The sequence below is a fragment of the Nannobrachium achirus genome, assembly GCF_963921795.1.
Source record: "Nannobrachium achirus genome assembly, chromosome: 8".
NCBI classification, from domain to species: Eukaryota; Metazoa; Chordata; class Actinopteri; order Myctophiformes; family Myctophidae; genus Nannobrachium; species Nannobrachium achirus.
The window spans coordinates 49,831,799-49,846,553 of NC_137817.1; the positions used below are offsets into that span (position 1 = coordinate 49,831,799).

Below are 14,755 nucleotides of genomic sequence, written 5' to 3' on the forward strand. Positions count from 1 at the left end.
GCTGTAGTGTGTTTTCTATCCCAATCTGTCTGTGGAGTAAACCAAAGTGTGTGTTGTGTGTTCTCTTTCTCTCTCAGTGTGAGTGCAAAGCCTGGGTTTCCGAGGCTAGTGTGAGTGTGGTTGTCAGTCAAATGGCACAGCAGCAGCAGCAACAGGCATGTGAGCTGGAGCAGGAGCAGTTCTGCTGTCCTGTCTGTCTGGAGCTTCTAAAGGAACCTGTGGCTCTGCCGTGTGGACACAGCTACTGTAGAAGCTGCATTGAGGGTTACTGGGACGAGACTGCAGTCTACAGCTGTCCCCAGTGCAGAGAGAGCTTCAGTCCCAGACCTGTTCTGAGGAAGAACACCATGCTGGCTGAGGTGAGTCTGAGATGACTTTACAAGTTACAGCATTAAACTAAACGTTCTGCTATACAGCAAACTCGGTTGGTAGATGTTGTTTACTTACTGTACTACACATTGTGTTGATGATGCTGTTAATGATATAGGCAAGGCTACAAACAGGCTACTTAGAATTTTATTTAGATAGCATGTTAGGAGGTTAGACCAGTGTTCTATACCACCAACATGTGGAACGCCCCCCCACAGACCTTAACCCATTTAGGTCATAGATATATATAAGAAGGCTAGATGGCGCAAGGCGGAGTCGGCGGCGTCGTTCACTGGCGGCCATCTTAGGACAGGACCATCCCCCGCGTCCTGCCGTTGTATTGTGCCTGTAAGGTGAGTGATCTGCACACTTAAATACTCTTTACTCTCTGAAATCTTGACCGATTTACTAACGGTTTGGATTATTACAAACATTATTAGCGTGGCTATGAGCTCAGGCTGGTTGACATGTTGAAATTGAAGCTTTTCATTTCGAAAAAAGAGCATGCAGCATAGTTAAGTGACATGGCTGCTTGCACAAGTTCATCAAGACAACAACAATCGAGATTTTCAAATATTATCAGGTTTTCCTGAGACCAATAACGATTTCATGACAACTAATCTTTTGTTTAAATTACATTTCTTTGTGTGGATATTGTTGTATTTTTTAGCTGCAGGCTAAGAGACAAGAAAGAGGCTGTGAGTGTGAGCTAGACCTATATCTTATTACAAAGTTGACAGCAAAGTTACAATGGTGGGAGAGGCAGAATTACATGATTTCCAAGCGGTTTGGTTTGTTAAAAATATCTTACATTTAGATACATTGATACAGGGAATTGCTGGCTTTTTGTTTACAGAAATAGGCCTAGGCTACTGTATGTGAACTTAAGTCTGTTGTGAAGATGCCTGATTGTTTTGCTGCCTAATGCCTATGGCTGCTCCAATGAAAGGAGTAGGCCTATCCAAATGGAACCTGTGGGATCACCTGCCACAAATATGACAATATTATATTATAATTAGGATAATCATTATGTACAATAAAAGTTCTGCTTCACAGGAACAACAGGGCTGTGAGATAATAACATTGCAAGAGTGTTGTTGACCCTGGCTTTTAGAAATATTTCTACCACCTGTTTACACACTTTTTAACTCTTTTATTGTGGTTGTCTTATTCTCAAAGTTTGCATAGGCTAATGCATACATGCATACATACATAGTGTACATAGGCCTACATACATCCTACATAAATCCTTAAAGGAGTAGTTCACCACCAAAACGACTTTTTTTATATAGATTATTCACACCATGGAGACTTGAGTTCAATAATTTCTTTTTGTGTTTGTCACATTCTTCACAAAAAAATGATTATAGTAAATTTACCTCCATTGATTCCGGATGGGGACGAATGCATTTGGGTCCCCTTCCGGAATCAATGGGGGTAAATTTATTGGGGTAATAATAATATTAATAATATTATAATAATCTGTCTACTGCTAATTTCAGGATTTGTTGTGCGACGCTCTTTGAAGAAGCTGTCCTGTGATGTCTGCCGGGCCAGCCTTGTGACCGATGCTGAATCTGCCTGTAAGGACGAGAGCTACCACCTGCTGACCCTGAAAAGCAATGGAGGTCTGGTGATACCATCTGTTCTGAAGGCATGGTGAAGGCAGCAGAGTGGGTCGTTCGCCAGGCATCTGCAGAATCCAGATGAAAACAGCCCATAGGATAGGAGGATAGGTTCAGAGGATGTGTTTTTGCTCAGGCATTGACAGTCACCACCATACACTGATGAAGTTAGTTGGTGTATATATGTATGGAAACATTTCATCCACAATTCCATGCTGTATTGATCTGGTACCATAGGAGAGATAACAGGCAAACAATGATCAAATAAAACATTCTTCTACATTCTATAATTGTGTAGTCTTCTTGTAAGTAATGCAGATGTTAAATAATGGGTCATTTTTCCCCCAATGAATGTATTTGAGTCTGGTTTACCTCCTTTTTAGGCTTTACATTTAAAGTTGACTCCAAGCAAGAACGTATGAGCCCATGAGTAGTGCACTGAATGCCATCTGAGAAAAGGAACCCACTGTGATTTTGCTATTCAGTTAATGCTACAGGTATACTTGATGATGGTAAATCCTGTCTGTCTCTCTACACTGCCACACCACCGCCCTCTCAACAGCCCCCAACAGTTCCAGTCTAACCCCCAACCTCATTGATCATTGTTGAGCTGTTCAATACAATATTGGTCCATTGAACCTTCAAACAGGTGTACTGCATGTAGCCTACTTCAATATCAAGGGCCACCAAAAGCTACCTGTGCAGCATGGGGTTTAACACAAAAAAAAAAAGATTATTATATATCATGATTATTGCTGTTATGACTATAGTTGGTATATATTATGTATGTACTCGTCTAGCTGTTAGTGGTCTGATTTCAGAGGGAGGGGAGGATTGGTCATGTTACTGATTGGGAAATGACTTGCAGTTGCAGTGCTGAAATAAAATGTATTATTTTAGTTAAAAAAGAGGTTTATTTGGTTTTGTTATGTCCTTAATAAAATAACCTTGAAGCCCCATCTCTAATCTCATATTTTACAGAATGGCAACATGAGACTATTTTATATGAAATAAATATAAGCCAAATGAGACAGTTTTTTATATTAAATAAATACATTGATACATTTAATACATAATGTATTAAATAATATAAATATTACTAATAATGGAACTATTACATGTTATATTTACAATATAAATACAGTGTGTATAGCTAATTGTTTTACTTTACCTATACACTTAATGTTATTTCATATGGAAATCCATGGTTATAATTATTCTAAGTATACAGTAACGTAGCTACGTTTCTTAGGTTTATAACAAACCAATCCGTTTCAAAATAGGTTGAAAATTGAGCAAGCTCTGGTCATTTAAATAGTTCATGCACTATAGAAATGAATGTTAAACTGGGCGATCGGTCCTGTCCCAAGATGGCCGACCTGTAGCGTCGTCAGTCCCCATTGGCCAACAGCGGGCGTGAGCTATCTAGCCTTTATATATATCTATGATTTAGGTAGCCTGGCTCCAGCCAATAGACCCGCCCACTCTCTAAGTAAGCTCCAGCGTAGAGTCTTGAAATCAGGCTACCATTTAGGCCTGACCTAAGTTTTCTGAATAAAGTCAAATATTATTCAAAAAATTACAAAAACAAATATTTTGCTACATACTGTACATGTACAGTAGGCTACTACACTAAAATGTGTTCCCTGCCTGAGTGCAAATCCCTATAGCCTCCTTCAAAATTGGTCTGAAAAGTCAAAAAAGTCACGGCTGCTACTAGTGACTTGTAAATAGACTAAGGCCCACATCTGTTGTTTTTTATCGCCCTGGCATTTATTATTTTCTTTTCTGCTTTTGTAATTGATGTTATCCTATGCAAAGTACTCTGTTCTATCCGTCTGTCTTTCAATGTTATATGAGATACATAAAGTGGTTCCTGTGTAAATAAGCCGTAAAGCTTACTAGGAACTCCTTTTAGTTGACCTTGTACCAGTGATTTGTGCCGTCATGAAACTGTACTTTTTTCTATTGCAAACTTCTAATAAATTCTTCAATCAATCAATCAATCAATCAATCAATCAATCAAAGTTGGGGTGTGCGGATCCCCAGGGGTCCATGATGGGGTTCCAGGTAATACCAAAACGCTCGCCCCAAAACACAGTCACCCTACATTATTCGGTGGTCGACAAGTGGACTAACAACAAAGGTCGATCTGCAATAACATTAAAGTACAGGTATGGTAAACGACACCAGTCAGACAGCGTTCCGCAGAAGCACCAAAGGTAACCGGAATGCTCGCCTCAAAACACGCTCGCCCTCATTTTTTTTAGCCGATCACCACTCGATGAGGCGGTTCTTGTATTTGTTTTACTGAGGATAAGGTTAGAAATAGGTTTTAGGGTTTGTTTGGCATAGTTTTACAGAGGTTAGTTTTAGGAATAGGGTTATGTTTTGGCAATGTTTTACTGAGGATAAGGTTTGGAATACGGTTAGGTTTATGCTGTCATTTTGTTGACTAGGGTTAATGAAATCTACAGGTACTCTGATCTTTGACTTTGTTAGTCACTGGTTAACCACTATACCCTAGTTTTCATATTCTCGACATACATTCATTGTAGGCATACATAACAGATACAAAGGGTTCCAGTGATTAAGAGTGTCTGTTAAATGCTTACATTGTAAGCAATCAACTTTATTCAATGCCAAAGTTCAGATTTCTAACTGTGTTTTTGAACCCCACAATGACTGTGTTTATTTGTCATCACACAGTGAGTGACCTCCCCTCCTATTCTCTTTACTTCCAGGTTGTGATGAAGCTGAGCAGTACAGGAGGTCAGCCGTCTCCTGCCTCCGCTGCTCTGCTCTACGCCGGTCCAGCAGACGTGGCCTGTGACTTCTGCACCGGAGCCAGGCGTCGCAAGGCTCTCATGTCCTGTCTGGCGTGTCTGGCCTCTTACTGCGAGACTCACCTCCAGCCCCACCACAATGTTCCCGTGTTGCAGAAGCACAAGCTGGTCCCAGCCACCAGCAAACTGCAGGAGAAGATGTGCTCCAGTCATGACAGGCTGATGGAGGTGTTCTGTCGCACAGACCAGCAGTGTATCTGCTATCTGTGCACCATGGATGAACACCAGGGCCATGCCATTGTGTCAGCTGCTGCAGAGAAGGCAGAGAAACAGGTAGGACCACGATCACCTGAAGACATACGGTAGATCATGTTTTAAAGATAGAAGCAGAACTAAATAACCATGCCAGAGACATTAAAAACACAAACCAGGGTGTTGTACAATAAAAAGTATTAAAGAATGAAGTACACTCCTTTTGGACCCAATGAAAAACAGGCAATTGATATTTTGTAAATGATATGTACATACATTTTGCCGGGACCGACATGGCTGTCCGCAGCAGCTGCATAGCAGCGCTCTCTCGCAGCATGTAACCCCGGTGGTGAGTCGGCTCGGAACGAGTCAACTACCCATCGATAAATACTCACATTTAATATATCCTACTAAAATGAATTTAAAATACTAATGTGATAAAACACTATATTTGAAGAAACTGCTATAAATCTAAAGAACTGTCTAAGTAACTTGTGATTGTGAGAGAGTTCAGAAAACTAGGAAACAGTTGATCTGGGCGGTGTGCTGACAGAGTCTCTGGTCAGCAAGTACAACAAAATAGTTACAGAAACAGCTGAAAGCTCTGAATCCCCAAGCCTATGGGCAAATTGCATCATATAATTTCTCCCTGTAACAAGTGACACATAAGTGATTTGGGGTTTCATGACCCTTTAAGATGACGTGTGGATCCAGTACGTGTGTTTGTACCCGGAGTTCTCTCTCTCCTGATTGGATAGAATTGGTATCCCGACACACTGAAATGTGCTTTGTTAAATTACAAGCCAAACTGTCTCTCTTCCTGTTTCTTGCAGAAACAGCTGGTGCCAAGTCAGCAGAAAGTCCAGCAGCAGATCCAGGAGACAAAGAAGGAGCTGAACAACCTGAGACAGGTCCTTGAGGCCCTGAACGTGAGCTGATTATTATGACCATGGTTCATGTTATTGTGTTTACTGTGGGTAGAGGAAATGGTGATGCTTTATCAGTGGTTTTCAACCAGTGGTCCTTGAGGGGGTTCCAGGTGGTCCCCAGCTAAATGATGGAGAGTTGGTAACCAAATGGACCCTTATAGATCTTTAACTCTTGAAAGTGTAAATTTGTACGCTCTCAAGAGTTCAATTATTGTCTTCTTAATTTAAAGTCTATACACAATGACATAATGTAGAAGAATTGTTCTTTTGATTAGCCTGTTATGAGTCCTATGGTTAGAGCAGAAGTGCACGCACAACTCCAACTCGTTTCAAACATACTAAACTTCTTACCAGGTGCACGGTCGGGAAACGTAACTTTACAAAAGAATTCTCAAAGAGAACACGCGTTTCGGCAGTCAAGCCTTCATCAGCGTTGCTGATGAAGGCTTGACTGCCGAAACGCGTCCGTTTGTTGCTGCTCCTGCAGCTTACCATGCCGACCATAAAATAAAACAATAAAACAATAAAAAAGTGCCTTAAAAGGACTGTTCCGTGAGTGCTGGTGTTCTCTTTGAGAATCTTTTTGTAAAATGTCTCCTTTGGTACGTTTCCTTTGGTACCATATCAATACAGCATGGAATTGCCACCCGTGGACAAAACCTTATTCAACGACAACAAAATAGTCTTAAGTCTTGGGTATGAGAGGCTAAATCTCATCAAATGGTGGTCCACGGCTCAAATACCGAATAATGGTCCTTGATATGAAAAGGTTTGAACACCACTGTGCTATATGGAGGAGACGGTGCCTTGTGTCATCAGAAGCACTAAAGCAGTGGTTCTCAAACTTCTTTGTCAAGGAAGGACCCCCCCAATTATAGTATAGATAAATATTTTGTGCCAGCAACCCACACACATATATAATTTATGTGCGTGCATGTGTTGTGTGTGCAGAGCTCTGCAGAAGCAGCAGTGGAGGCCAGTGACAGGATCTTCAGTGAGATGGTGGCCTCCATTGAGAGAAGACGCAGAGAGCTTAAAGAGCTGATCAGAGATCAGCAGCAGACTGCAGTGGCCCAGACTGAGGCTCTCCTGAGGCAGCTGGAGGAGCACATGGAGCAGCTGGAGAGGAGACATGCTGACCTGGAGGAGCTGTCCAACACTGATGACATCATCACTTTCATTCAGGTTCCACTCAATGGCATTTTACAGTTTGGTTTTGATTATTGGGAGAATTTAATTTCATTCCATCATGTCATATTACATTACATTACATTACGATATATGATATGACATAGCATAACATGACATTATTAGTTGATAGTATATTGTAGTAGTGTACAGACCAGAATAACAATGTCAAAATTAGGCCTGTTACAATTATTACATAATAAACACCTAATCACAATTATTTGAGATAATCACAATTATTTTGCATAATTGTTTCCATTTTGAGAAATGTTCAAACATCTTCCAAAAATAGCAGACCTAAATGATCAGCTTGTGAGCTTATTTGCACTATTTGTAAAATATTTTAGCAATATACAATTATGATTCATAATTGTATATTGCTAAAATAAGAATTGCATCTGCCCAGTGCACTTTTTGTTCATAGTATGGAACACAAATGTAATGTTTGAGCGGTGCCTTCCGCTCCAACATTTGACCGTGTGTGTACAGTATGTCTTGTATGTTTTATTTGTTGACTAAATTATCAATATATTTACCTGTAGTCTTAATTTTAGTCATCGTAGCTTAGTTTTGATTTAGATTTTATTCTGTTTTCGTCAGTGAAAAAAGTTAGTCAATGAACATTTTTCGTCATAGTTTCAGTTGACGAAATCAAATCTCTGCTTGTCTCTCTCCAGAGTTTCCAGTCTCTCTCCAGCTCCAGTGGATCTCCAGTCTCACCCAGTGTGGTCATCTCTCCTCTGAGGTCCTTCACAGATGTGATTGATGTCGTGTCTGGTCTGAGAGACCAACTAGACAACATCCTGAAGACATCTTGGCCAGAGATGTCAAAGAGAGGTGAGATTGAAATGTGTATTGTTTTTCTAACCAGCCAGCGTAGTAAACAACTGATGGTACACAGGTAGGCTGTCCGTCAGATTCTACAGTAAAATTGAAGAATTTAAGCAGAAATATTGGTGGGATTTAAAAGTGTAATTCTTTTCCTTCTAAACAGCCCCTACTGTACAGCACATTTCTAAGTGTTGAATGGAATTTATGTCTGGGAAGGCCACTCTGGGAAGGCCACTAAAGCCTGTACTCTGTAGTATGGGGGGCAGCAAATTAGTATGACCTGTGTGACCTGTGTTTCTTATCACCAAGTACAGTGTTTTGTATCACCCTCTAGAGCAGTGGTTCTCAACCTTTTCAGGCCGCAACCGCCAAAATAATTGTATTTTAACTGGGGACCCCCCACGGGCCCACCCTACGAGCATTAAGAGTTGAGGCATTACATTTTGTATTACACGGTTCTATTGTGAAAATAGCAGATCTACATGCTCAGAACGAGTAGATCGGCCTGTTGTAGATAGCTTGTAGATCGTCTATTTTCACAATTTCTACCTCTAATATTTGACAAATTGGCTAATGTTTAATTTGTCATTTTTAGAGGTATTAAAAAGTCCTTAAATTGTCACTTTAGAAATGTGCATGTACCTTCTATACACTTAATTTTGGTTTGTTTACTGTTGGGTGAGAAACAATGTTGCACATTAAGTTAATAATCTGGAGAACCCCCAAAAAATAATTTCCAGACCCACAGGTTGAGAACCACTGCTCTAGGGTATATAAATGCACCATTTACCATTATTATGATTACAATTTGTTCTCATTAAATGATCTTGAGGAGTTCTCTCTCCTGATTGGATGACATTTGTAACACATGAAAATGTATTTCCTGTTTTACTAAAGCACTGGGGAGACAGCTGTTACTGAACTAACACTATAGCTATGATCGAGCTATTACAGCTTTACGTTTTTGACACCTGGAACTTCAATAATTTAATTCGTTCTTCAGTATGAGAAAACATTTACTGTTTTCTTGTGTCTCCATTGTGTGCAGTTGATGTTTTACATCCAGTGGAGCCTCAGACCAGAAAGGACTTTTTACAATGTGAGTCCATGTTTATGCAGGTTCTGAACATTTCAATCTCAATGTTTTTATTTAATTCTCTCATGAGTTTTAGCCGAGAGACTCATTCTAAACATAATAATTTGTTGTGTGTTCTCACAGATTCCTATCCTGTGTCTCTGGACATGAACACAATAAGCAAATATCTCTCCCTGTCAGAGGAGAAGAGGAAGGTGACTTTAACCTCAATATTACTACAACAACAACCTTACCCTGATCATGCAGAGAGATTTACTGAGTTCTATCAGGTGTTGTGTACAGAGGGTCTGTCTGAACGTTGTTACTGGGAAGTGGAGAGGAGTGGTGATGGAGTTTATATAGCAGTCTGTTATAAAAACATTAGCAGATCTTCTCGCCAAAGCTTTGGAGGGGATGATAAATCCTGGTGTTTACGGTGCATTGATAAAGTCTACAGTTTTACCCACAAAGGTGTTGTGACTAAAGTGTCAGGGCCTTTCTCCTCCAGAGTGGGGGTGTACCTGGATCACAAGGCAGGTACTCTGTCCTTTTACAGTGTTTCTGACACAATGACCCTCCTCCACACAGTCCAAACCACGTTCACACAACCTCTCTATCCAGGAATAAGGCTTTGGCGTAGCAATGGGGACACAGCAGAGCTGTGTAAGACATGGTAGACGTGTTAAGAATACTGATGATGATATTCAGTTGAAACGTTGTTTTCTTCATTTGATTGTAGATTCTTTCCTCTAGACGAAGCATGTGTAAGAATGATTGTTTTGTAAGTAAAAGTATTGGAAATTGGAAATACTCAAGTAAAGTACAAATACCAGTACATAAATGTACTTAGTTACTTTAGTTACTTTACTTCTTGTAGAGTTACAAGAAAAAGAAAAGAAATCCAAGGAACTCCGTTTTCAGTATTACATTTATTGTCATCGTATTCAGAATAGCCTACAACCAAAAAATGTGTTTAGTGCACCATGCCCTTAAATAGCAGCAGCAGCAGCAGCAGCATCATTGCACATACAAATACAGCAGCATTATGCAATAAACTGTTTGGTCCATCATATGTCATGACTCATGTCACAATTCATAACAATCTGTTCTCAAAGATAAGAACATATATAATATGTTCAATATCTGAAGTACGAAGAGAAACCAACCTAATGTGCAGGTAGAACAGCAGATATGCTAGGCTCGGCAAGTTTGTTGAACTGTAGAGCACATTTCAACAGCCTTGTTGTTGATTCGTTGCTGTCAGGTAGAGACCTTGTATCTACAATTCTCCATATTTATCTCCAGTTCTCCATATTTTTATGTTTTGTTGTAAATGAATGCCCTATATTTCATCATTCAACAGTCACACAAAAGCAGTGAAAATAGCAGATCTACAGGCTCACAATGTCTCACGATGCATGATGTTATGAGCTTGCAGATTGGCTATTTTCACGTATTTAAATAGTTAAAATGCTTTAAAATAATTAACCTATAACAATACGTTTTTGGACTCGTTTTCATCCGACAGCAGCGCAATTCAATGTGCTTTACTCAAAACATCAAGCCAAGTAAACGTATTATAAAATGACAGGTATATCTTTAGTAACAGCCTCAGATGTGCAAAGCAGAAGGCGCACACATACTGTAAATCAAAATCACTTGTCTATTCACTTGTCAATAAACATTGTGCAAATAATATTTTGAACAGCTTCTCAGGATTCTATTTTCTGTTCCTAATGTTGTTGTTTTTTTCCTTATATGATGATGTCCTCATTCAGAGTTCTGACAGATGCAGGGAATTACAAAATATTTGTTTCTATACAAACTTCATGGGTTTTGCAGTAAAAAAGGTCATACGAATTGAGAATATGGGGGGGGGGGGGGGAAACAAAGGGACACATGTCAAATATGCATGAGTTGCACAGTGAATGCAAAACAAGCCAGAATATCAGCCTCTTTTGCAAGTAGAGACGAACAGTAAACACTTAGCAGCATACTGTTTGTGTTGTGATATAAGCATGAAACAAACAATAAAAATAATCTAGTGATATTAATGATCACTATTATTCGTATCAGTCACAGAGCTAGACACTCACACTCACTGGCAGCTCCATCATCTCAATATCCTCTTGACCCCCAACCTTATGACCGCAGAGGGAGAGAAACTCTTTCTTTATCTCTGTGTTGCGATAGATCACGGTGGCCGCGTTAGCCGATGGAGTGACCATTATCAGAATCAACAGCAGGTGTTGGCTTTGAGGGCTCAGCTCTGGGTACATTTCATCCAGTGAAGACATGGCAAGAGAAAAGGACACTGGAAGCATTTGCAACAAGAACATGGCAAGGTAGCAGCCCACGTTACAAGCAGCTTTATGGCTGCTCTTCCGTAGATCCGCCGACACCTTGGACGCAGCTCGAAAGATCAGCAAATAGCGGGTGAGGATGATAGAGATGGACACAATAACGATGCAACCAGGCGGGCCACGAAGAAGCCACAAGTCCTTATAAGTCAGCTCTGTGTGTTTCACCACCGTCAATGGGTCGCACATCAGTGTGTCCAAGGGCTTGGCAGCAAAGTCAAACCTGTCGTAGATGAGAGCTTGATGATACATATTCAAAATAAAAACTATGGTCCAGATCACAGCCAAAGCCCAGCGAAGGTGACGAGTTGTGACAATCCTGAGGTAGTCGATTCCATGGCAGATGAAAGTGTAACGTTCAGCTGCCAGTAAGGTCCAAGTCAGCTGGCACGCCGCCATAAAATTGCCAAATGTAGGTACAAAACCTATGCACCATTTGCTTAATATTACAGTTTTCCCCTGCAGCACACCAGGCAACAGATATACACATGGAGTAATGGCTATTAAAATATTACATAGCGCTAGATTTGCCAGAATGATGTACTGAGGTTGCCTGGGATATCTGTGTCTTAGCGCCAAATACAGGAGGATGCAATTTATTGCAATAGAGAACACCAACAAACCCAAAAAACTGACAAGGAACCCTGTTAGGCGTGCAAAACCTGGGAAGATTTCCCAAAAACCACATTCCCGCTCATCTTCATGGCTTCTTGTGTCATTGCACGGCATGTTGGAGCATCAAAATCAAGTTCACGCTGTTGAACAGAGAATATTCCCACATGAATGAGTGGCAAAGTGGTCTTCTGTAAATATGATGGGTAAAGGGCCATCTTTTTAAACCCCTCAGAGGAGGAGTTATAATATGGCTTGCCCACCAATGGTAGTTTTGGGGGTTGGACATGAGCACTGCACCTCTCGCCTTCACCCCCCATTCCAGTGTCCACAACATGCCATATCAGAATTTCATTCAATTCTCATGTTTACTGTGTGTGTGTGTGTGTGTGTGCGTGCGCGCGCACACACATGCGTGCGTGCGTCCCCAGCAGGAATCAAAACCCAGGACCTTCTAGCTGTGCGCCTAATGAAGCCTGGGTTTCCGAGGCTAGCTGTGAGGCGACTGTGCCACCGTGCCCCCTGGATTGTTTTTCAAACAGCCGGTTGAGTATTGGGCATTAGATTAAGAAACAGTAACAGTGTACAGAATAAACCCCCCTACTTTGACGTAGGGTGGTGTCGCTCATAGAAAATAGCAGATGATCTAGACCAAGTGTATTCAACTAGATTAGGCAGTTGGCCACAATTGTAAAATTACTTGAAGTCGGGACAAGACCGTTTGTGCGTTATATAGGTCTCCAGGGTCTCGGCAGCCTCGAGCTTGCCCTGGCAGCGGTACAGAGCGCCAAGGTTCCTCAGGACGGTGTTCACCACAGGCCTGCACACACACATGCCAGTGTTCATTTCCTCAATAGAACTATGAGAAAAAACGTCGACTCCCTTTTTTCACTGACGAAAACAAAATAAAAACTAAAACTGAGACTAAATATACTGACAATTTCATCAAAAAAATAAAAACTAGACTAAAATGTTAGGGAGGAACTAGTGGAGAAGAGATCCAGTAGAGCTAAAAGTCATTTTATGTTGGGTTACACTCGCCGGCGCCGCTTGGGTGTTGCGCTGTAAAATTAGCAAATCTGTGCAGCACCTCGTTGTGAGCTTGTAGATTGCTATTTTCAGCATCCAAGCAAGTGAAAAATCAAGCATTACGATGTCATCATGGCCTGCCAAAACGTTTCAGGTGACTAAAACATGACTTAAGATGACTGAAACTAAATCAAAATTTGCTGTCAAAGGTTAGACACACGCTAGTACCAGTCCAGTATTTACACCACAGGTCAGAAATAATAATCAATTTTCATCTTCCTACCCAAGATGCACTGCGCTTTCTATTTCTATTTCTATTTAGGAATGTAGTTTTTGATGATCATTAATTAAATTGCCACTACTGTATATGAGCTCACCTGTCTTTTCTTCACTACTATCATCATCATCAGACGATGGGGGTCTGGGGGACCTGCTGCAGCTCCTCTCTCTGTGGTCGTTTCTGAAACTGAGGAGGAGTGTTTCATGATGCTTAGGTTCTACGCCCGTAGCCAATCAGAAAGCGGCAAAGGGTGACGTCATAATATCGAGGCATATATAAGGGCTATTAGAGGGGCTGTCTATGCCCGTAGCAATTCAGAACGGGCATAAACGGACAAATGTCCAAAAACCTTGGGTATTGGTGGATTGGTGAGCCTCACATGACATTTCAGCCAACTAGACTATAAAAGGACCTAGTTATCATCATATTTATTAAGAAATGTGTGCAGACAAACAATGCCATACAAAGCCAAAGTCATAATCACACATGTGTCTGTGTAAATCGGCGTTGTTAGGAATGATGTCGACGGTTTGTGTTTTGTGACATCAGACCAGATCTCAGCCTGAATAAGATGTGACGCAGTTTTTAAACATCACATTTAGTCTGGGTACGACCAAGGGAGAGTTTTAGCAGGGTAAAGCAGCGATATATAGACACTTGAAGGGGAGACAGAGATTGACAGAGAAGATATCAAAACCAATTTTTTCCAGCCTGCAATAGACAAAGAAACGCCTTCCAATTAACTGTGCAAGTATTGGCAGTGCTGTCCATGAACTAAGCTTCCAAGACGCAGGTCTTCAGTTCTGAGTTTCCATACGCCTTCACATCTCAGGTTCTCCTCCATGAAGACATGGGGAGCCACAACAACCTCGACTGTCAAATAATGAGAAATGGACAGCTCCCCTCATTTTCCTTTGTAACCAGTCAGAAACGAGGAGACACAGACCAACCAAGATCTTGTGAGGACTTCGTCTCAGCCAGGAGAAGTACAGAAACATCTGATAACCTACACAGGAAGGAAAACCTCATATGTGAGAAGAGCTTCATTGAGGTATCGACTCTGAAGAAACACCAGCGTGTCCAAAGTGGAGAAAAACCCTTCCACTGTGAACAATGTGAAAAGGGTTTCAGTAAGCTAGGCAACCTGAAGACACACCAGCGTACCCACAGTGGAGAAAAACCCTTTGTGTGTAAACAGTGTGACAAGAGTTTCAGTGTATTAGATACCCTGAAGACACACCAGCGTACCCACACTGGAGAAAAACCCTTTGTCTGTAAACAGTGTGACAAGGGTTTCAGTGTGTTAAGTTCCCTGAAGACACACCAGCGTACCCACACTGGAGAAAAACCCTTTGTGTGTAAACAGTGTGACAAGGGTTTCAGTGTATTAGATACCCTGAAGGCACACCAGAGTAGTAT

At 41.0% G+C, this 14,755-nt stretch overlaps 1 protein-coding gene across 1 annotated transcript; it reads left to right on the forward strand.

Annotated features, from left to right (window-relative positions):
• Positions 1 to 10,605, forward strand: LOC308289915 (E3 ubiquitin-protein ligase TRIM47-like). Its single transcript, XM_080731696.1, has 7 exons — positions 1 to 359; positions 4,739 to 5,113; positions 5,866 to 5,961; positions 6,913 to 7,146; positions 7,827 to 7,986; positions 9,029 to 9,079; positions 9,200 to 10,605. Exons 1-7 carry the CDS (start codon positions 132 to 134, stop codon positions 9,730 to 9,732), a joined length of 1,677 nt encoding a protein of 558 aa, XP_080587822.1. The 5' UTR covers positions 1 to 131; the 3' UTR covers positions 9,733 to 10,605.
• The last annotated feature ends 4,150 nt before the right edge of the window (positions 10,606 to 14,755 follow it).